The sequence below is a fragment of the Aulonocara stuartgranti genome (assembly GCF_965226115.1).
Source record: "Aulonocara stuartgranti genome assembly, chromosome: 13".
Taxonomy (NCBI): domain Eukaryota; kingdom Metazoa; phylum Chordata; class Actinopteri; order Cichliformes; family Cichlidae; genus Aulonocara; species Aulonocara stuartgranti.
In genome coordinates, this window is record NC_138949.1 from 12971260 (window position 1) to 12995795 (window position 24536).

The following is a 24536-nucleotide window of genomic DNA, read 5'->3' on the forward strand; positions in this document are numbered from 1 at the left end:
CCTCTCCCCCCCTTCAACTCAATCCATATCAATACTTCATCTAAATTGATTTGGATTTTTCTTTAAAGTTGTGAGAGTGTGCCGTGTAAAGCCTGTCGTACAGCATGTCAGTATTACTCTCTGGATTGATCTTTTATTTCATAGTAATTGGGAAAATTGAACGGGGAGATAAGCAAGGCAGTGTTGTTCAGAAGGTTTATCTGTTGTGCAGTATGGCTTCAGTCAGGTCACATGTGGTAAGAGTTAAAGGAGGGGGACCCATGCAGCCTGCTGAACACTGACTGAAATGTACAAGTGTTCCTGCAGGGGATGGGGGGGTGGCTGAAATTTAGAAATGTGATATGGGGAGGGGGGCTCAGTGGAAGAAAAACAAAGTTATTTAAGCCGCAAGCCTTTCCTTTTATTAAAATTGTATGACGCTCTTATTGAATTAAACATGTTTAAGGTGAGGGCAACAAAAATGACCTGTGTGGATTCAGCTCTTTCTCTGAGATAGTCATCTTTTTTTCACATTTTCGCTCAAAACATGCCCTAACCTGTGTGGGTGTGCATTTGTGACTTTCCCCTTGTCGAAATGTCTTGTTTTTTCCCCCCCTCATACAAAAGGCTTTCCGCTGCAGCTTTCCTGTTATTTGCTGGCATTTTTGAAGGTGTTATCAGCGAGCTCTTTCTTCAGCACTCCATTACATTCTCACTCTGTATCTAATAATCTTGTCATTTTCCACCACATTTCCTCTACTAAGCAGTCAATTAGTGATGCAATACTTAGCTGCCTCCAAAATCCTCTGAAAATTTGTGTCTAAAAGGTTAATGTAATTTCAAAAGCATAAAGTGGATGGAATAGCCTGGATGTAAGTGTGTCTTACTCATTAGAGTTCATCTCCACGCCCACTATCCCAGCCTGGAATGTGATGGAAAACAGGCATTTAAGCAGTCAAATTACTATGAACTAGATGACATTCACTCTATGCATAATTTATAGAGGAACAGAGATGCTGTAATTTAAAATACATCTATATGTATTTAAGGGGTGATTGTAAAATGCTTGTCGCAATATTTCATCTAACTTCCTCTGACGCGTTCTCGTTTTGTCTGGGTTTACCGTTGTTTCCGCAGAGTCAAAAGCATCTGCAGCCATTGTGTTCTTTGCAGTTTGTGACATTTATCAACATCACATCTGACAATAAAGGCGCGATGTTATGAAGATATATAATTGAAGGGTTATGAAGTAACACACTTGAGAAACCAAGCCTCATATCTGATTTGAAAGTATCCATCAGCGGTGTGATATCCCTGCTATAGCTGTTAGAGTTCTGGGTAAAAGCTTTGGGTCCCTGTAGGCAGCGTGTCTGTATTTGTTATTTTTAAAAATGGCACAGTTGCTCTAACCTGGAGAGACCGTGGATTCAGCTTCCATGAACAGAGGCATTTATTCTTTTCTGTTGCAGCACCCTTTTTGTAATGTTGGCAGATTAGGTGTGATGTCAAGATGTCTGTCAGCCTCGGTGTATTCTAGATTTGCAGATGCTAAAAGGACTTGATGCTACCTTCAGAAACCAAATATAAATTGTAATTATTCAGATGCGCCACTTACAGCGCTTCTTTAAACGTTTGATCAGATGTTGAATGCACTTTTCAAGAGGTTAATTTTCAAACGGAGGTAAAAAACAAACCCAAAGCTGTATGGTAAAGCTATTTAAATCCACGCTGTACTTCTCCACTTCTCGTCTTGCAAGTCGAGTTCAGTGAACAAAACCACATGAGCTGGCAGCTGCACTTACTTACATCAGGTTTCTTCACAATCCACTTCTAAGGACTGTGCTCGCGGCCGTTTCTCAAGACGCTGGTTTGTGATTTGTGGCATGCAGGACGGATCTGAAGGACAACCTTTCAGTTACAGACGGAGAACAGAGGCAGAGCCTGAATCTCCCCTTAATCTTTTGAAGTAACTGCTTTATGTCTGAATGTGACAGGTCACAAAGCCCGGACCCATGCTGATTCACCGGGTCCAGCTCATATTATCTTCAGTACTGATTCTTCACCAATGTGCTCTTTTGTTCTCCTCTCGCAAACCCATTGGTTCAAGGGTACAACCCATTATCCACTGCTAGCAAGAGAGTAAATATTTTCATCCTCCGGGCTCACGTTCACATTCAAACAGCAGAGATAAAGGCACAACATCTGCGATAGGTTTATAAAGCTTCAGACAAAAACTGAACAACAGAAAATTGTCTTTGGCACATTTTAAATGCATCTTGAACCTTTGACTCATTGTCACCCTTTTTATCCTGCCTCCCTCACTAGAGGATAGCGATAAGATGTCTCATATCCGTTTACTTTTCAACATTATTCATGCTCCTGGAGGTGTTTTGTAGTTTTGTTCCCAATGCAAGCTCAGTGTGCCTGCGCCAAAGGCTTTGGAGAAACACGAACTGATCCGAAAAACAACCATTTCCTTGTGAATAATGTATTTTTGATGTTGTTTTATGAATTATACAAAAGGTTAAGTTAATTCATTCGAAGAACAGGACATTACAAAAAGAAAGAGCTTTGTCAACTCATTACTTTAGATGTCGCTGCATCACACATGTGAGGTGAGAGTGTCACTAATACCAATTAACCCACTAACCTGAGTTGTTGGGCGGGGCGTGGATGGTGCTGGAGGGATAGGTATCATACAGAGACAGATGTTTTCTGAGGTTCTGTTGAGTTTTTGGAGTGAAAGACCGGCTTTCTAATGAGTTCCCTGATGTGCGAGCAGATGAAAGCGGTTGTCCTGCAGTAGCACAAAGCCAGATTTCAACTGTTACTCGCGGTTTTCTCTAAGTGCCTGTGTATATAATAAGGATTTCATCTTACTAGTATTTTCGTCAGACTGTAGCGAGCCTATTTTGATCTCGTGCCGTTGAAGCAGACACACAGGAGTTGCTCTCTCCTCGACAGAGCAATAAAGACCTGTGCAACATCCATGAGGCTGGAGCCATCCCAGATAAATTAGTTACCGAATTAGCTCCTGTAGAATTCACAGTGGATGTGTGATTGATGTGATCCCGGGTCTGACCTCTGCCCCTTTAAGCCCAAGGCTGTTGTGGGGACCGGCGCAGTAGTTATGATGTGTACCTCTCATCAGCCGGCAGCCAATCAGAGGGAGCCCCAGCCTAGCTCACCTCATGCTGAAACAGCATGATGGTGTTTTTATTAGCTTTAAAAGGATTATAATTGTGTGCTAAGTACTCGCTTGTCCGTCACACAGATGGAAGTTGAACCTTAATCCTCATTCTGGAAGATTTCCTGCAGTTTTAGGTGGAGAGGTTTTCATGCCTGTTTTTTGTCTTTTTTGTGAAACTTCAAAATCCTCTTTTCTCTCACAAACCCTCTGGGAGTCTAGTAAATGTCCCCTGGCACCTGGATAGCTGGGCATTCTTATAACACACCATAACCTGGGATGTTTAAATGACACCGTCTAAAGCACATCAACTATCAACTTTCTAAATGTGTTACAGATGTTTGGGGTTTTTTTTCCTCGACAATGTTGGCAAGCCAATCCTCTAAAGCACTAAAACCGAACAAGTCTGAAGTGTAAAACATGTGAGACGATTTATTATTCCTGCAAAACATACACAGTCCCACATATCGGCTTTAGCCTTGCGCCGATGGGACATCCACAGCTCTTTCTGCTTAATCTGAGCCGCTCGCATAAACCAGCTAATTAGAATTAGTTTGACTACACTTAAGCTCATGAAAAGCGTATCATGGACGTTTATCCAATGCTTAATTGACACCGTAAAGGAATACATATTCATAAACACACACACCGCCTGCTCAAAGCTGCCAAAAACTGAATGTCAAATTTAATTGGGGTGTGCTGAAAGATAGATGTGCCTGCTGATGTAAAATATAGTATATGTATATATATGGTAGTTTTGTTTCATTCATATTCATGCAGTTGCCACAATTACAAAAGTATGCCAATTATAACACACCACGATGAATTTCAATAGGTTAAAAAAATGTAAATTTGGGTTATCACTCTATGTTGTGACAGTTTATACTGCCTCCGTATACATTTTCTTTCTGCCTCAGTGTTCAGATTATACGGTGAACATCGTGCGTAGTACGTGGCATTATCAGTTTTTTCCTTGGGCTTCATGAAAAACCATCTCACCCGTTCATTTCCCAGCTTTGTGTTATTTATTTTGGCTGTTTTAATTGTTCTTTGTAGAGCGAATTTTTTGAATCAAGCAGCACAGATGAAGAATAAGACATTGTGATTGTAGCTGAAAGATCAATGAGCAAATAAATTCCTCTCTGAAGTCTGCACTCCTTTTTCATAAAAACCCGGCGTCGTTTTTCAATAGACTCGTGCTACAAAAACAGAAGGGCTTCACTATGTCGTGCTGAATCGTAATTTAAAAAAAAAAAATCGAAAAACACAGGGATGTTATCCCCAGAAACCTATTAAAACTCAATCAAATGAAATAAGAAAGGTGCAGAAATGAAAGCACTGTCAGACTCGGCGGCTTATCTAAGTGAATGCAGGAGAGATATACCTCTCAGGTCTGCATTTCCCTTGAGCTGCTGTGATCTCTTCTCAGCTTCTTTCTCAATATGTCATAGTGATAAAAGAGTTGACCGGCTGTGTTTCCGTGTCTGCAGCATGGGCTGCAGGAGAAAAGCTGTCTGCTGACCCCGCCGACCTGCAGAAACCGCAAAGCAGGAAGTGAAGTTTGCCTTTCGGATTCTTACATCTTACCATCTGCCTCGGTTTTTAAATGTACCCAACCCTACCGAGTTCAAATCAACATTTTGGCTGTCAGCCAAAATAAAATGAGGACCCAAACGTCGAGCGCACACTTGAATTAAAGGTTTTTGTTTCAGCGCACAGCGCAAAGGATGCACAACGGACAGCGTGTTACCGCTGCGTGATCGCTATTGTCAACATGCCTCTCTGTATGTTTAGGTCACAAAGACAGTAGGACACTGATGCACTCTGTGTCAGTACCGAGCCACAGCCATATCCCCGCGGAGAGAGACATATCAGAGCATACCACTGTCACTCTGAGCTATAAATATCTGACAAAGGACCATACTGCAATATGTACTTGTTGAAGTTCCGCCATTTATTTAACCCACTTACATTTTCTAGAAAATTCTATTTTTTAATCCTACAAATCTCCGTCTTGCAAGAATTAACAAAAAGATTGAAGTGGAGATGAACAGATGAGATAGGCCAAGCAAAACAAAACCATTCCAGGAGAGAACGGATATCAAACTGAAGATGCATTTGTGGAAATAATTCTATTTTCCCAGCGCACAAAGATAAAGCGAGCGAGTGCTTCGGAGTGCAGACGTGTCATAGTCCTCTCATTAGCTTGCCATGGTTCCAGTTAGTATCTTAATTAGATTATTGGAGGAATTATGGGGAACTGGGAGCTCTGTTTGCCTTGGGCGCCTTTACGTTTGGTTACAGACTGTTTCCAACTAATTGTTTTGTTTTGTTGCTAAATCAGAGCCGCCTGATTTAATATGACCTCTTCTGTGGTCAACTGCGGCTTCAGAACAATTTTCCTTCTCTTCTGTTTGATTTATTTATACAAATGTGTTGTTTCTGTCTGGGAGGAAGACAGATAGAGAATGTTCTGTTGCAATCAAACCAAAACTTGCAAACACATTTCACAGTACATCAGGAAATTGGCTCGGGGGTTAGAGTAGAGGTGAGATCATTCCAGCCTGCTTTGTTACCTATTCTCTCTTTGTTGTTTTGGATTTCCATCCTTTTTTTTTTTGAGCTCTTCATCTGTTGCAATCTTCTCAGCTTCAGTTGTCTGAAAACATAAAAGCTTTAGCCGAAAGGTCATGTTCCTAACTTGCACATGCAGGTTAATAATCCTTTATATTCAGCCAGAGTGGGAAATATAGCCTCAAAATTACATTGTGATGTTTCCAGAGAATTTGTGATAGTGATAATTATGATGCTATAGCTAAAAAATACAGAAAGACTTGCAGCAAGAAGTTTTTATTAGTGCAAACAAAATGAATGTTTGCTTGCCTAGAAAGCAAAAGTACAAAATATCTGCTTAACACTTTAGTTTAAAAGTAACTAAAGTAACAAACTAAACAATACCTAAAGTACCTTCATCTCGTAACTCTTCACATGATAAAACTGAAACTGGGATGTCGTATCTTGGATCGAGCCTTTTAACCAGATACATAAGGCCCTCCTTTACCACCATAAATCGCATCAGTCATGCTCTTACTGTGACATGGATGCAACTAGCGAGTGCTCCAGCAATGCTAAGTCGTCATCAGAGCCTTGGGTGCTCCGGTTTCCTCCCATAGCCAAAAGACATCCATGGGATTAGGTTAACTGGGGATTTTAAATTGGCCGTAGGTTCAAATGTGAGTAAAGAACATCTTTGAAATTTGGGATTTCAACAATAAAATAGTAATATTGAGAATGAAGTGGTGTCTTAATTCTTGATATTCCAACTTTGTTCTTGAGACTTGGACTTTTTCTAAAAACGCAGAAAACAAAATAAGAAAAAGATGTTTTTGCCCTGATGGTTTCCATTTCACTGAATCTGGGTCTATGAAGATTCGAGATGAATATTAATGCATGTGTAAAGAACACTGAAAGTTCAAAGGACCTGACACAGTTCTGTTGTAATAAGTGATCAGTGTTGGCCTATACTTGCTCAGCCTTGTGTTTCGTATGTCCAAGCACAGACATATCACAGACAGATTAAATTTTCAGTGGCTCCTCAATGCCATTTTCACCTCTCAGTGCAGCCAAGCGATGGGCTTCCTTTCAGAGATCCCTCTAACCAATCATGCCTAAAAAGCTTTCCAAAGTGCTGAGTGGAGGAGCACTTGAGTTTGAGGAAGGGTTATGTTCTCTGAGCAGCAGGTAGAACAGAGTGGTGTGGAGCGCGGTGATAAATATGGTTCTTTTAATACAATAGCTTTGTAGGTCAGTCAGCCAGCTTCCCCTGCAGAGCCTGCGCGGCACACAGACACAGGAGCACGCAACCTTTAAAGAGGGATTTGAAAAGGTCAAAGCACAGGCATGCAGAATGGTAATATAGAAGTACGCTTCCAGAGGTCAAGGGTCAATATGGGCTTTATTCCTCCGTGCTACTCCGACCCTACATATGGCTGTATGGAGTATGTTAGGGGTTCTTTTTAATAGTATTTTCCAATGATTTTGCACTCCGTGAAACGTAACAGCAACTTTGTAAATTGCTTTAAACTATTTATCTCAAGAGTTTATTTTCCATGTGTGGTGTTGGGTTGACCCATTTCTGAGAATGAGGTAGAAGTAAGAAAATTAGTGTCCGCCCGGACCGGGTTAGAGGTGCGGTTAAGACAGGCTTTCACACCACATTTCTTCACTCCCTCGTAGAGCCTGTCCCTGTTCATCTTTACAGCTCAGATGTTGTTTAAAGTTGCAATTATCCACGCGTTATGCATTATTTTTCCCTCCTGGTTCATGCACTGGTTGTTATTTTTCGATCTCGAGATTTATATTGGTCCATGTTTTCCTCTTGATAAAGCATGCAGGATTTCCTTAAGACTGAACCAGCTGGGTCTCTGCCACATGACAGAATGCTCTCCCTCTTTACTCCACAGTCCCATGTGATAGCACTGCATGCTTAGTGACTCTTATTCCATTGATCTAATTAGTCCCTAGACACTTCTTTAACGTTCTGTATTTATCAGAAACAGTAATTAGTAGCTCACCTAGACTGGATATATTACTTTGAGGGCTGTGGATGTCCTTGTTTATTAAAGTATTACCAATAGTGAGGTGGGGGGGGGCTCGTTCTCATCCCCTGGCATTAGCCACTTGGTGAGTCTGCTCATTCATCATATACCCTTTCTGCAGTATGCTTTCTTCTCCTACTTATCCTTGTTTGTCTTTTTCTAAGTGCACATATAAAGCAATGTTGGATTAGCATAATTAATTACAGCAGCTCACAGAGCCCATGTTACACAGTTGTCGCCAAGTGTCACCCATCTCCTGTGGGTAGTTACTGAAGTATTAGGCTGGAAGACAACTGGCTCTTGCTTTGGTTCTAGTCAAGTTTAAGGAAGATTACAGGAGACAGTGTGGAAAACAGTTTGCTGGGCAACGGGAGGTCATTGATTTTCTAAGCGACAGCTTGACCAAAAAGGACACACTATTGATTAGAGTTTTCCTTGGGATATTTGTAGAAAGCTGGAAGAGACTCAGAAAGCTTTAAAGCACAAGTCTGTATATGTGCTGTATGACTGTCCACACAGACTACCACAACATCTCGCACTAATTTGGTTGCTGTAAAGATTCCCCTTCTACTCTACAGCTCTTTTTCTTCTAATACAAACACCTCTTTTTATTTATACCCCTGAACCTGCCACCTTCAGACGCTGTCTTACAAACACATTTTTTTCCTCTCCTTCTCTTTTTTGCTTCTATTATTTAGCCATAGCATCACATAGCAGCAGGCTCCATGCTGTCTGAACTGAGCGAGGGTCTGTGTGCACAGGTGGCACAGCCTCAGTAAGTAATTATTTACATCTTCTGGCGTGCCATTGCGATCTTACCTAGCCTTATTAACCTAAACACTCTTCTGCACAGCAAACAGTGGATGTACTGCACACATTTGCAGTTGTTGCAGTGAAGGCACTGCGAGTGAAGCAGTCATCATTGCAAACTGTTATAATATATTTAGATATAATATATATAAAATACAAATCTTAATAAGCATCTCTGCCATTGCATTGTTTACAGGTATAGGCCTGTTTTGGGGTATTTAGGTATATCATCATTTTTCTTCTTCAGTTTTTTTTAAAAATATGTTTCTTCATCAAAATCTGAAAAGTTTGTGGTTGTTTCAAAAGTTAATATTGTTTCATTTCTAAAACAAACTTGACAAAGATTGGCTTCTCACAGCTGCTGTCTAGCTTTTTAGACAGATTTTATTTGAGATATCTTACTCTAGAATTTCACTGTTTTTGTTTGTTTAAGAAATTTTTAATTTAGTGCCTTTGTTTCCATGAACTATCACATTTGATCCTTGAGCCTCAAACTGACAGGACAAAGGCTGCTGCTCGTGGTAAAATCCAGTTTAACCCCCTGCGAAGTCATCATGTCTCTAGAGGTACGACCCTCTAAAGTTACCAATGAAAAAAAAACAAGAACATAACAGCACTGTCTGATATCCCTCTGTCTCGCCCTAATGTGCGTTAGCTTTTTGCTTATTTACCAGTAAACTAATCATTGGATGCCACTGCATTTTTTATGTTTTGTTTTGATCTGGCACCAAGTGACAGGTTGGATTCACATTCAGGAGTGGAGCACAGAGCTTGATTTTTCTCCTCTCCACACTAATTCGACCCACTTTATCAATTTATTATTACTTTTGAAAGTTGTTTTTGTTGTTTGGTGTGTGAAAGGCACAGCCCCGCCTATTTCAGTAACCCTCCATGAACTCTTTGATCAGTCAGGCTTCCAACTTTCTCTGTTGTCTTTTAAACTGTTATTTGCATCCACATTAGTACGTGTTTCTGCACGCTGCATGTACATTATCTGATATGTAAAAGTAAAATTTCTATTATATTTCTAAAACTATTATAATTTTTTTTACTTTTTTATTCTGAAGCACTTTGTGATATTTATCTTAAAAGTTGCTATATGTAGATAAGAGATTACCTACTTACTAACTTTAAGAAAAAAATAAACTAAATCTGCAACCAGTAAACACGTTGTCATACAGTGGTGCAGAAAAGGCTCCTTATTTTTCTTGGGTGTGAGTTTAAGTGTGTTTCTGTTCCCTGAAGTGCACAGGATGCAAATACACATAAGAAAACTGACAGTAATATGGATATATTACTGTCTGAGAGAAATCATGCAAATCACTGAGAGTAAAGAGTATTACCTCCTCCTCATGATTGTGCTAGTCTATATGCTAGCCTATATATGATGACAAAGATTACTTTTAAGAGACTTTCCTCACTCTGCATTTTGCAGGAGTGTATTCTAAATTTAAGGTCATGAAGAGTTGAACGCGATGTGCTCTCAGTGTTATCGGTGGCTTTTTGAGGTCTTTGGTTTTCTTTTATCTGTAGCTAAGTTGGATTTTAGCTTGACGGCACTCACAGCTGGATGCTTATCACTCAGCCATAAACGCCAGTAAAATCCCAGCCGGATGCAAACTCATTAATTCTTTCACATGTAAGCTGCAGATACTCACATCCAGAGTAAACACAAGCAGGACATAAAGTCAAAAACTAAGAAAAAGCACGTTCAGTGTTTTAGTTATTTGGCTCTCCATCTGCATTTTCAATATATTCAGTCATACGATAGAACTGAGATGTAATCTGCCTTCAGGAATTTATACCAAGACATATTAAATTTCACTGTTAATGCTTAGATAATTTTTTTTTAAATCTCAGATGCTAATGAAATCCAGATATCCAGATGTGCGATGTGCGTGTTGGGGCCAGCTGTAAAGGTAACCACTTTGTCATAATATAACAGCACGTAGCTGAGCCTTTGAGTGACGAGATCTTCTATTACACAGATGTTTGTCATCAAAAAGAAATATTTCAGTGGGTGACACTTATTTACACAAATCTGCATGGCTTACCTCTGCTTTGGTTGATTAACCCGCTATAAACCTCGTGAGCCACTTACATCTACAATATCTAATCAGGCTTCCATCTGTAGAGCAAACACCTTCAGGCACCTCCTATCAGTCTCCTGCTGTCAGTTACAACACAGAAAGAAGCAAAACTACAAAACTGTATTTTAATCGCTGACTGTGTTTTGTGCTTTCTGTAAAACTCATTTATCTCACGAACAGATGGATCTCCTATCATTGTTGTACTGTTCAACTAAGCTGTGTTAACTACCTTTTAGCATATTATAGTCTGCAGTCAATATTCTCCTACATTTCTTTTATTTATTCACGATTTATGCGTCTTATAATGTTTAACTATAATCTCTATTTTGGTGATTGTCCTAATCTACAAGGCTGCCGCTTTAAATAAACACACTCTCTACCGTTTGCATTAAACGGGACGTTTTAAATTTGCTTAATGCGTCCCCATTTCAGATCTTCATTCCACTTTATAAGTTATGTCAAACACCACCTCTGGTTTCAGGCTTGCTTTCATGTTTGATGTCGCCCACGCAACCATATGGTATTGCTCTCAGGATTTTTTCCCCTTTTTTGTGTTACATTTCTTGCCATTACTCACATCCTGTGTTTTCTTCAGCAGTGTGTAAATCTGTCAGATCCTCTCAGTGGCTATCGCGGTATTTTAACGTGAAAACGGCCCCTTTTAACACAATTCTTTTAAATACTCAGGGTCCCCTTTTTTTGTAATGAAAATCTCTGATAACTATTCCTATGACATCACAGGATGGTTTTTAGAAATATGATGAGAATATTTAAATTCCGAGTTTGTCTCTAAATGGCAGATAGAAGAAAAATAACAGATTTTGAATTTGACATTAAATAATGAAGTATTGAGGATTACTCAGACTGTCTCGCTGTTAAGAACTGGAAGGGGGGAAAAGGGAAAAAAGGGCTTTAATGAATCTTTTCTGTGAGGTTTCAGCCAATTCTAATGCAGAGACTGGATGAAGTAACAAAAGGGAAAAAATGTTCATATTTCCGCCTGAAATTGTGGCTTATTATAAACGTAACACAGGGGTAATAGCTTCACTTAGAAGAACGTGTGTGCGAAGCAGCGTACTTTTTAATGCCTGCGCCTCCTGACCTTATGGCATTAAGCGAAGGAAAAAGAAAAAACAGGTGGGTAACACCTCAGAGAAAATTATTAGCATTCCCGTGTAGCAAGAGATAGGAGAGCCCACACGCTGTCTCACTCATCGTCATGCTCAAGTATTGGCTAGTTATATACGAGTAATGCACAGGATGAATGTACAGTCTTCTAGTAGTTGTAGCACAACTCTCTTTCCCTGAAGAAGCATGGATATGTTATTTTCTTTTTCTTTTTTTTAAAGATAAATTTTAGATCACCAGTGTCCTCTGTGCCTCTCCACGGCCTGTTTGTCCTCCATTTACAGTTCATGGCAGCCGGTGTGTAGTTCAGGGAATTCTGCTTTGGGGATCTGTGATTGGATTTCCATTCATCTGGCAGCTTTTGTGTAATACTCGAAGTGGAGAGGACCTGGCTGGATCACACCACATATTTCCTCCAAGGAGAGCCCCTTCAGAACCAGTCAGGCACAGGCAATGCAAACATGCAGCTGAAAAGGAGAAGCCAGACATGCCAAAAAATCATTCAGAGACTCACACTGACTGCTGCAAAATCCTGCGCACTGCAGAGGGATAACATCCAAAGTGATTTATCTGGGAAACAGAGAGATTTTTGTTTTCAGCGGTAAACATCATTGGGTTTAGATTACACCGCAGTTTTCATAAATTTGCCGCTGCGGGACCCAAAACTATTCACTCTTGTGTGAAACTAGTATCTGACAATAAAGAATAAATAAATAAATAAACCACTGTGTTATGACTACATCAGCCAGCAAGGTCTTATAGGTTCAGGATGTCTATACTCCACTTTCCCTCACAGGCAGCTGAGTTTACACTTATTATTTTTGGTTCTTTTTTTTTTCTACTAGCATTGAGTGTATTTATTGTTACCACTAGAGGCAATGTGGGGCATTTTTGGGGGAGTAGTTTCCCAGGCTTACAACCAGTTTTATCAGCAAGTGCAATTGTGGGCATGTGGAAGCATGTTTTCATATAACAGATAATGCATATCAACAACTGATGGGCGATAAAAGCTAGCAACGATAGGGTAGGAAAACAGAAAATGAGCAGAGCGTCAGAAAATTCAAGGTTTCGTGAGGTAGGAAATGCATATGTTTCATCCAGTTGTGGAGACAAACTGTATTTTTGTAAAGAAAAGCTGGTATCATCCCTTCACACAATTTAAAGATGCGTAGAAGAAGACAGCAGCATAAATCAGGTAGTAGATATCTAGTAGTAACATCTCTTAATGAAGCCATGCCTTTTTCAATAAACTGTCTTTGGACTTTTCATAGAATATGTGTTTTTGCTCTACAGACAGCCATTAGTTGCAATGTTGAAAGATGTTACAATAGGAAAGATATTTGAAGTAAAACGCTCAAGAAGCCAAAATAAAGAAGTTAACCACATTACCTTGACTCAAAACAAAAAGAGAAATATTGTGTTTCCTTTTTAGCTACATAAAAAGGTCTGACTTTATGCATCCGTGAGCGTTTGAAGAAGTTATCACAGTACACCTCCTTCCACCTTAACACAGACACACACACCTCATCAGTATAGGTTGTTATAGGCCAGCGGCAGTCCAGAGGTCAGATCATTACCGATGCAGTCATGGATCATAGATACACCTCTTATATTCGTCCTTCCTTTATCATTCCCTCGTGACCTCATCTGCTGTTGCACTTCTCATCTTTAGGATTAGAAAACGAGCCGATCTTTCTCCTTCACACTTATGCTATTCCCTATAGAATCGACACAGGTATTCCATCATTATAATTATTTGACCATTCATATTAACTGGCAAATTTATCAGCGGTGGCTATTGCACCATTAGTCACATTCTTCTTCATTTTGCAGAAGTAAAGCAGCCACTACAGAATATTACAGCTGTTGTGTTGGATGTTCTTAACATACTGAGGAGTCCATAAAGAAGTAAAATGCACCAGATGAACTGTGACTTTTCCCTGACGAAGTCATGTCTTTTTTTTTTTTAAATCAGATAGCACAGAGCTTGTGCTTCTGGCAGTGGGAGCTGGCAGGAACGGCTCAAAGCCTGTGAAAGTCAAATGCTGTCTCTTTCAGTCTGAGAGAACAATTTTTGAAAATGTGAGCTACAGTAAAATGCACGATGCCTGAAGCATGCTGTACTTCCAATTTTCGTCTACAGTGCCATGCAGCAATGAAGCCTGAATAATACGGTGGGAACTATTTGTTCAGCTCTAATGTGTAAAATATGTGAGGCACATGCAGCATTTGTTGAATTAACATACAAATTGCTGATATATTATCTTATGGAATTTTCCAAATCTAGCAAGGCAGCGTTTTCTTGTCAAAACGTTTTATATTCTGCACTGCGTACAGCCTTAGAAGCGGCGCAGTGATGTTTTACACTGATGAAATAACCAGGCAGCTTACCAGAATGTTATCACTTCTATTTAGTCACACTGTGCTGAGCACTCATGCATAATTGTGTACATAAACGTCTATCAAAATCGGAGGTCTGTTTTACAATATTAAGCCAACTCCATTGACGATCCCCTTGCCCTTATCATGATACAGTGGGCATTTAACGCCGACTGGCTTTTGGAAGTAAGAATTTGAGCTCAGCACTTTCTTCCAGGCTTTGGTCGTAACCGTGCCTTCTCAAAGCCCACTGTCAAGCTCGTCCTTTGATGTATGGATGGAGGCATTTTGTTCAAAGGGATAACCTTTTCTGGGCACTTCTTTGAAATGATAATTCACCAGTCTGCTGCAGGTGAAGCCGGAGCTCTCTCGGCAGAGAGGGCAATCAAAGTCAAATGGAGGAGCCACTCACGGCTTTGCCTGCGTAACCAGTGCCAGCGTCTGGCATCTACTGTCAGTCCTGCTCCCAGCTTAATCTCTGCTTTAGATAAACGGAGCAGGCACGGGGGATGTCACAGCGACAAGGAGACTTGAAGTAGCAAAACGTGCAACGGCCCGTTGCGCCATTGTGGTCGCGAAAGACCTAGATGTTTCGGCGTGGTTGTGTGTTTACATAGACGATACATAAACGCCATATGCAAGCTGAGTTTTTCCTTCGCTGCAGGCTCCGCGCATCAGTGGTGAGGGGGACACAGCTGTGTGTAATTACGTCAGTAATAAACCTGGATATGGTCCACCTGCCTCAGAGTGAACCCTCTATCCAATCCAGCACGTTCGACAACAAAGGAGACGAGTGCGCACTGATTATGGCTTTGATGATGCAGCTAGACGGCAGCGTTTTATGGAGATATTTCTGTCTCACGAATAATTCCCTGAAATTATTCAATCAGTATCAAACAATGACATGTGCTAGTAGTGTATGATAACTGACGTAAAAGACCCATATGTCACATATCGTCACATATGTTACATATGTAACGTCAGAGATGAATAAAACCCAAAAAAAACGAACACAATACAGTACGTATGGTATATACAGTAATATGCTCCTCTGCGCTAATGGATTGGTGACCTGCCAAGGTGTACTTCTACCCAGGGTCCATTCAGTAACAACCCTGAACATGTTTTGAATAAAGGGAATTAATTATTTCTGCTACAAATACTGTATATCAGTCTCTTGTTGCTGTCCATCTGGATGTAAGCTTTCAGGATTCTACATCCGCCAGCGCGCCTGTAACGAGGCGGCATAGGATACACAGACACAGCTCTCCCTTGGGTTCAGGCTCCAGCTGGCGGAGACATGCTAGGGCAACCTGTCCCTATTATTGTTTGTGACAGAACCAAGAAGGAAATGCAAGTAGCAAAAGTGCGTACGTGGATCCTGCATGTCAGATTCTGCTGGCAGTGCCTTCAATGTAATTATGGGCATGGGTGGCCAGCTATGACAGCTTATCTGTTAGCCAGCCAGTAGGTGTCTGCTGCACCTGGTGAGCTGCATGCCACAATGATGAACCACCGATACACAAATTAAAAATCACGTACAGATTTTCATGAAAACACGAGACGTTTGCTAATGGCAATTTCATATCGTCTCATGCTGCTCATGAACACAGCAGCACACGCGTCTGGCACCATGTCACAGAGCTAGCCACTCCCAAATCTTGTTTCTCAGCATTTCATGTGCCACGCTAATGAGTTAGAAATGCATGGGGTGAACTCATGGCATTATCATTTTAATTAGTCTCATACATAGACAGTTTGGCTGAGACCTGTTTGTTCACAATTATAATAGAGAGTTATAGGTTTTGAGTTGATTAGGCTAGATGAAGTGTTTTAGAGAGCATTTTAATGAAACAACAGAAAATAGGCATACTTCGTTGTAAAAATCACAACAAATTAATACTAATTCATCAGGAATGAAATACTGAACAACCTTTGTCTCCTTTAAAGTTGAGATTTTGTGAGAAATGTAACTAAAAAGAGACCCAACTAATTTGAAAATACTTTAAACCCGATACTAAATTGAACGTAGTTCAAAGTCATCATGTCAAATTCTAAAATATTAAGATATTATTGGAAAGTGTTAATTAGTGAGAGAATCTATCAAAAGTAAAGGCAGGGAGAGGCCTCGGCAGATAATGGGAAATAGTGGAACAGTTTATAGTTTACAGTAATGTTTTCCCACTTGGGGATTTCATCATATACATAATATTTAAAGATTCTGAGAATCTGGAGAAATATCAGCAATCGCATTTGCAAAGTGAAAGGCCAAAAACAGAATCTCTATGACTGTGTTGAAAACCAATATGCAGGAAATGCCTTGGCAACGCTAAATCCACAAATCATAATTAAAACTTGGCCACGCAGAGAGAGAGAGGGAGAAAAAAACAAGTTCCCGAAATATCGCCACCTGCTCTGAGCCCAAGCTTGCTTATTTAAAATGGGCAGAGGTGGAGTCCAACTTTGGGCTCAAGAGTAGAAGAACCATCCAACTTTTAGTTCACAATTCATAAGCCAGGATTTGTAATGCAATTGGGGGGTGCCTAAGAGACTTTGCCAGTCTGTGAATATACGGGTTTTAGAACCATAATAAGTCATAATAAGTCAAAGGAAGTAAACAACATAATTTCAATGATTCAAATATTTTGATTTCTATCCTTTAAATCACTCACTCTCACACTTGGTGATTTTCATCTGTGGGAAGTTTGCTAAAATAAGCATTGTGCACTATTTTTAATTAGCCCTGTTTTAAAAGTGTTGTGATTAGGATCTCAACACCTTTAAAACAGTGCTGGAATACATTAAAAGATATCTTAAATTTCACTTTAACTGCTTTTAAATTAAAGAAGGGCCTGTTTTGTTTTAATAAAGCATCCACAAGCTTACTCATGCCTAAGCAAAGACAGAAAACACATCATTTCTCTCAATAACCTTTGCAGCATTTCTGTTAATATGACCGTCCGCACTGTGTACAGCCAGGGGACCTGGTCCTTTTGTGCTCACCCTAACAAAAATCCCTCCAATCAGCGATGAGTAATGAGTGGGCAGGTTATCATGCAGTGATCCCAGCTTTCTAATTAGTCTTCCATTAACTTTTCCAACCTTGGTAACCACAGGGTGCACACTTTACACACACACACATGCACGATTCACATCCTCAAACTGAAATATGGGATCTCCACTCCAAAGTCAAAAATCTAAAATTAAGTATTTAATAACAGTTTATTTACTCTGCAGTGTTCATTTAATCCTCACGTTCACCCTGGTTGGCCAGAAATGGCTTTTTTGTAGAACCAATTTTCACCATGTCGTCCTTCCAGAATAACAGCAGTCACATTATGTGTATCATCCCATAAAATGATTTGTGTGTTGTTCCCTGTCCATGTAAAATTATGATTAAAACATCAGGTGCACAGGAGTCTGACTGTTATTCAGGGAAACTGTTAGATGGATCATTTTCCGATGACTATGCTACAATACCTGTGCACGCAGGTGACACGCTGCCTCTGTTTTTTTAAGGTACAAACTAGTGAAATGTACTTTTTTTTTTAAAGAAAGAGTCACAGATCAGACCTTCTCTGGCTCTTATGAATTCTTTGCAACACTTTGTTTAGATACAGGCTGAATGTCAATGTTCAGCACCGGCATTTTTGGTTTCATTTGGCATCCTGGTCTAGCTGATGTCTGTCAAAGACCATACAATGTATTTCTGATCTGCAGAATAAAAGACGCTGCCTGAGCCTTGTGCAGAATGTGGACGCGGAGCAACAGAAACTAGACAAAAAGATTGACAAGGGAGAGAGAAACAGAGAGCGTATACATGACATGGATACAAAGATTTTCTGTTTTGTTTTTTTGACTTTAGCTCATATTCCCTCAGAGCAGTATTTCCCATTTTATCGCATCTAATAGTGCATACGCAAAATGTAATCAGCACCCCTGGTATGTGTGTGTCCAAATGCACGCGCACACCAGCCTCTTTGTGCGATGCAAAGCATGAATCCATGATTCATCCTGTTTCACAGTGGGCAGTCGGTTTTAGAATGGAGCGGCACAAAAGAGTGATGGAAATTCCTGGGGAGCTCCTGTGGCCTTCCAGCACCCAGTGGTATGCACTATCTTGCCGTATTATTGCTTTTTCTGTTTGTCAGCGAGCCCACGACTTCAAAGGAGGCTTAAAACATTCTTTCATTTTCTGTCAGGGTTGAAGGGTTGAGAGAGTGAGTCTACATTTTATGAACAAAGCCCCCCCAAGACATCTAGCAAAATAAAATGTTACCATCCGAGATGCAGCTCCTAACATTTACTCCAAAGCACTGATCATAAACTATTAATAGATGTATGTCTGTATGAGCACCAGAAGGGTGTCTCTTTGAATTGGATCCTTGTGCTGGGTTAGGTCAGGAATGGGGGTAAAGCTGGTGGGCCCCCTTTATTCCACTGGAACATAAAATCCTGCACGGAGGAGGATGGCGAGCAGATAGCTAGCATTACGGCTGTTGTGTAAAATTGCCATTATTCAGTCAAGCGATTATCTGCTGCCGTGGTGTGTAATGCGTCTCTGTGACCGTGACTGATGCCTGCACATCTAAGACTCTGCTGGAGAAGGGTGAGACTGAAAGAGGTGACCTCTTTCTTCTGAGTTCTATGAATCGTTTTTAGACACACTGTCAAAGTGTGGAAAACACAGTGCCAGTGGATCTGTCTTAAACCCAAAGCAGGCCTCTTCTTTTAGAAGGTGAAAAATTAAACTTATGTAGAGGTAAATAAAACAAAAGTTTATCTTTCTGATGCATTTATACAGATTTATTCAGATTACATGATTATTTGCTAATATTATTAAGTCTTCCAGGCAACCAGACTTCTGTGTAACCTAACATCTATCCATCCTCTCTGTGCTTTAAGGTTGAAACCATTCAGTATTCAGTGTGCTTAGAGTTCCTAAGTGAAAAACATAACAATTATGAATTTAGACTGGGCCAAAAAAACAGCAGAGGAAATAGCAGGTTAATTAATATTTAATATTTGCAACTATAACTTCTTGCCAAGTGAAGTGTAGGAGTCAGTGAGCTCATTCCGCCATTTATCTGCTGTTTGTTTAGTTTATAAAATAGAAAGGAGCCTTCATAACCCCCTGTGCTGAATTTTGTAGACCTTTTTTTCCCACTGGCATACAGTAGAATACATTTGTTTACTTTATCTTAGCAGCAAGTAGAAACCCATGGCAATAACAGAAGACAGTAGGTTGTGGCATCATCAGTCAAGTCACTTTATAGCTCTGGCTTGTTTTAGGCTCTTATGCATCACACAGTTTCAGAGGGTCTGATTGGGGCCAAATTTATTAGCATGGCAAGCATAAAGCCAGATGCATAAAGAACTAACTTCAGTGACAAAAACAACAAGGAAACTTGAAACAGATGGTATCCCCCCCTCCACCCCTGTGGAGCTCTGCTTCCACGTAGAGACAGAAGCACCTGAGACAGAACTGTGGCAAGATGCTTGGAACAACCTACTAAATAACAGTGCACTGACACAGTGCAGAAGACCTGCCTGTTTTAAAGGGAAATGGTAGCGGCTCCAGATATTTCAGGGTCTGACTGAAGTTTAATAGCTAATGAAACGATCCTTGTTGTTAGTTTGGGAAGCATTCTCAGAATACTGTTTTTTATGACATCGAAACAGGAAATAATAAGTCAAAATCTTGTTTTATATTAAGCGCTTTTGATTTCACAAAATATGTATCTGTGGCATTTAAATGAGGTTTCAGTACAAAATGTAATTACTCCGTGTTTTTCTTTTCAGCATTTTTAATTATGGCTTTATAATTAATTTGCTACTCCTCTTGTAATTTTCAAGTTTATTCCTTAACTTTTAATGTTGATTTAATGTCCGTTCCCATACAGAGGCTTATGCCCTTATCACACGCCCCATTAAATAATGCCTATTCTGATGTAATGTGCCGTACTATGTGCCAAAAGTTGTCCCAGCTTGTATTGTTTAGATGGTCTTTGGGGTAACTAATTAGATTACCGCATGGTGACCACTATTGTCAGATCTAAATTTGTCCGGTTAGTTTTTCTTCATCAGATTCACAGAGAGCCCTTTCAGCAATGAACATGCTCGTTAATTACTCTTCCGTATCTTTTCTTCTTCCCGTGCAGATCAAACGGGTCATTTTCTGCGTCTTCCTCGAGACTGATTTTGCCATCTACAAGAAGAAAATGTCTGTCATGTTTCAAGGTACGTGTAATCACTCGCATCCTTGCTGGATCATTACATTTCTTCTGCTACCTGACACTTTGTTGTTGAATTGATTAACACGCTGACTTTCTTCAAGTTTTCCAAGTTTTGGACAACCTGTGATGTCACCGCCTAAGTAACTGAACATATGCATACATGTGTTCAGTTAGTTAGGAAGTGACCTTGTGTATCCTTGGAAACATCTGCAGCGAGAATTATCCTGTTCCTGGAAGCAGTAGTGTAAGGACCTGTCGGGTTTGGGTGACACCTTCAAATGCAAACATATTCAGCGCAACCAACCGCGCAGCCTTTGGGGAGATTAGCGGTGAGAATTTATGCCGACAAGGTTGATAAAATAAGTGTCAGGTTCTCTACATATTGCCTCACGATCTACCTGACCTATAATAGCTGTCTAATGGTTCGTGTGCTTGCCGTGAATGAGCGAGCTGATATTTCACGTGATCACTGATAGTTTGATGAGAATTTAATGCCGGATTTGATTGACTGTAATAATAGTACACAACAGCAATTGTCTCCTGAAAAAAGCTAAAATATTCCGGGATGCATAGCAACCGTGACCATCCTCTTGGTTACTGCTCTCCAATTGTGTGTGTGTGTGTGTGAAATAAACAAACATCCATTATCTTCTACTCCCACTCTCCTTTCTGTCCCTTGCTCAATTCCCTCCCCCCTTTCATGCCATCATCTTTTTTTCCGGGGACCAGGAGCAGTCACCAGCTCTGATGGGGGTTCCACAGAGGATTGAGTTGAATAGCTGGGGAGCTGAAAGAGGCTGGCTGGCTTCACCAGCCTAGCATTACCTTCCATTTACCTCACTTTTCGCTCCTCACCTCCCCAACGGAATACCGGCTCTCAGGCCTTCATCTCGCTGCTCCCAGATGGAGAGTGTTTTGTTCTCCCTGCACTCCCGTCATCTCTCCCGCTCCCCGCCCAGACTCTTCCCTAAAAGATTACATTCCGAAGAGAGACCTTAATTATACTGCCTGCCCCCATGCACCCAGCACCCGTCTCATCATATTAGTGCTTTGAGATGAGAATCTGGAGCTGTTGTTCTCCAGTTATCACTCTCACCATTTAAAAAGTGCTGTGAGTGGATAAATGGCCTGTATCTCCCTGTGATTGGGAACAGGGAAGAAGCAAAATGACAGCTTGTGTGTATGCGTGTGCGCGCCACGTAGGGCATTCAGAAAAGTTTTGAGACTCACATTACTCTGAGCAAAATCTTTAAAAACTATTGTGTACCAAAATGTAATGAGTTGCTAATAAGGGAGGCCGAGGTCAGTCTTTGATTAAATTTGGGGTCATTTCAAAAGGTTACTACAGCACACACCGTGATGCAAGTGCTTTTGACATCAGTGTCTTACCTGTCACGTGTCCTTTGACCCCTGAGGTCAGGGCCACCTTTGCCCATCTTTCCTCTTTGTGGGCAGGAGAGGATAATTGGCTTAATAAGCATGACATTCCCACTCAGGGTCACTGTCTTAGTTAGCCAGACACCTTCACGCCGCCCTCACCCACACCTCTTTTCATCTTTCACCTCATCTGTAAGTTGAAAGAATTTAATTCTCTGTCAAAACAAAACTTCTTTCAAGTTTTACCTTAAGGAAGAAAAGAATACTAAAATAATTACTTATGCTGTGAATGTAGACACTCACAGAAGCGACAGGATTCGTGTGTTTTATCCAGCCACGCTGCACTACGTAGATGGCTTCCAACAGTAGTTGAAAGGTGTTCTTTGAAGAAAGAAGTGCTGATTGGTATGATTGCATCATGGTAGGTAATGCATAACCCCATAGTGTGAAAAGACTTGCATTTAGCCTGCGCAGAATGGCAGTAGTGAATCAGAGGCTGTGAATTAGCTCTGCAGGTGTGCTCGAGCACTTTCAGCACGTCTCATCATCCTCTCTGCTAGTGATAGACAGTCAGGTAGATCTTACGGCAACACTGAATGCATCACACAGAGACTTGAGACCATTCTGTCTCCTGCAGCATCCTCTCGCTTTCAATAACCCTCTGTCACGTCTGCACTTCCTGTTCTCCTTACTTATTCTCACACACGTCTCCCTTTATTCCTGTGCTACATGCCCATTTCCTTAACCCTTCACACCCTTCATTCTTCCCCATTACATTGAGGAGAAGCTTCTCCATCACCTCCTTTATTTGCATACTGTTATAGAGCTCTTGTGAATGGTGGCCTTGATCTTTCTGTAATTTGTATGTGTGTGTGTGGTTATGCGAAACTCGGGATCTTCCCCGTGACATCAGTTTCAAGGATGTCTACAGCGGCAAGTACACATACAATGGATTTTTTTTTTTTTTTTATTGAAGTCTTACTATTCTCATTTTTCACAGTATAGCCGCTTTCCTCATATTCAAGCAATCTGTCAAGTGACAATGACTGGAGCAGGAATGTGTAAACAGGACATTTGCATACAGGAAATTGCTTTATTACAATGTGCATTTCCACAAGCTGTCAGTGTGCGAGAGCCAAAATACGGTTACTCCTTTGCAAAGGGAGGAAACTGAAAAATAGCCTGTGCTGACATGAATACTCAGACACACCTGCATGCAGGCACATAAACTGTGGCACACGTTCACAAAACAGGAAGTGGATTTTTTTAATTTGTTTTTTTAAAGATTAGAACTGCCTGGTATTTGAGCAATGGAGCAGCTGTTTGATGAGTAACGACGGAGTCCTCACAGTCACACAGAGTATTTTATGTAGCTCGTGAAGATCGGCATGCTTTTGGATCTTTTGGAGTCATGAGTTTTCCCCTCTAACATCAACAGTGAATCATGCAAATACACGAACAAGCTAAAGCACACAGCAGCACAAGCTGTTTGTTGTTGGGGGTTTTTTAGAAGGCGAAACTATCAAGTATGAACATTAATTGATTAAGTAGCAGAGCTCAATCAATGCAATTAATCATAAAACACGATTCTATTATGTATTCTGATTGGCGTGATTGACCACACGCTTCCCGTGCCACATATTATTTGCGCGTATGGAAGCAGTCAGGCATCTGTAGTTGTAGAGAGTGAAAGCATGTTGAAATTGATTCTGGGTACACTCCTCCACTAATATGATCCGGGTGGCTGCCCACAAGCTGGGCTCCATCTCGTCTTCTCCTCAATCAGCCACACTGCTGACAATATTAACACAGACCACAGGACTGCAGAGGCTGCTGCATTCTCTCCAACTGTTTCACCCACTTTCCAGTTGACATTTATTTACATAGCTTTTTAATACACACTGTATGTTCCTCGCCTCTTAACCCCTAACCCACACACACATGCACACACCCACCCGGCCATCAAATGTCCATAGTAAAAGAACCCCCTCAAACCACACCACTGCTGTTACAGCAGTAAAGCTGTGGTATGCACAGGCTTTTATCACACACATGTAATTTGTTGACGGAGCATATGAAGGGCTACAGGATCCCTGTGAGGGGTGAAAATGAAGTCTGTGTTGGTTTCACGAGGCTATCCCTCAGGGCAGGGAAATGAGGAGACCACGGTGTGTTAGTGATGTTATTGTCAGGGAGCACACTGAGTCTCTCAGTCAGCTTCGGCAGATACGAGGTTCCTGCTTTAGCCCTTCATATTTGAAAAATGTTGGGAAGCCTGTGAATAAATCAGACATGAAAATGGACAAATGTTATGAGCTGCTTATCTGTGTTTTTGGTGTTGGCTGGTCATGGTCACTCGCTGATAATTTAAACGTTCAGAATTGCTCGGTTTAGGGACACTATTTAAATTTAAATATGGCCATATCGTTTCTCACAAGGTATTCCTATTTGTGCGTGAATATGTAACCCTAAAGGAATAGTTCATTCATCGTCTATTAGGAATTTAATGATAGGGTCAATACTTCTTTCCAAGAGTCAGATGAGAGGATCAATAATACTCTCATATCTATTTGTTAAAAAGCTGGAGACAGCTAAGCTTAGCATAGCATAAAACACTGGAAAAGAGCTGAGCTCCATCAAAAGTGGAGAAAAAATACTGAGGACCGTGCAAAAGCCTTGCAGCAATTCTTATTTCTTGTTTATTTTGCTTCCAAATAGCCAGACTGTCTTGTCATTTTTTAAAGTGGTCTTG

The 24536-nt window shown here is 40.7% G+C and overlaps 1 protein-coding gene across 1 annotated transcript in view; it reads left to right on the plus strand.

Moving 5' to 3' along the window:
* macrod2 (mono-ADP ribosylhydrolase 2) overlaps nt 1–24536 on the plus strand; it is a 413432-nt gene that overhangs the window by 357294 nt on the left and 31602 nt on the right. Inside the window, exon 9 of the mRNA XM_082556428.1 lies at nt 20333–20411. Within this exon, the coding sequence (XP_082412554.1) occupies nt 20333–20411 (79 nt within the window). The remainder of the gene's footprint in view (nt 1–20332; nt 20412–24536) is intronic.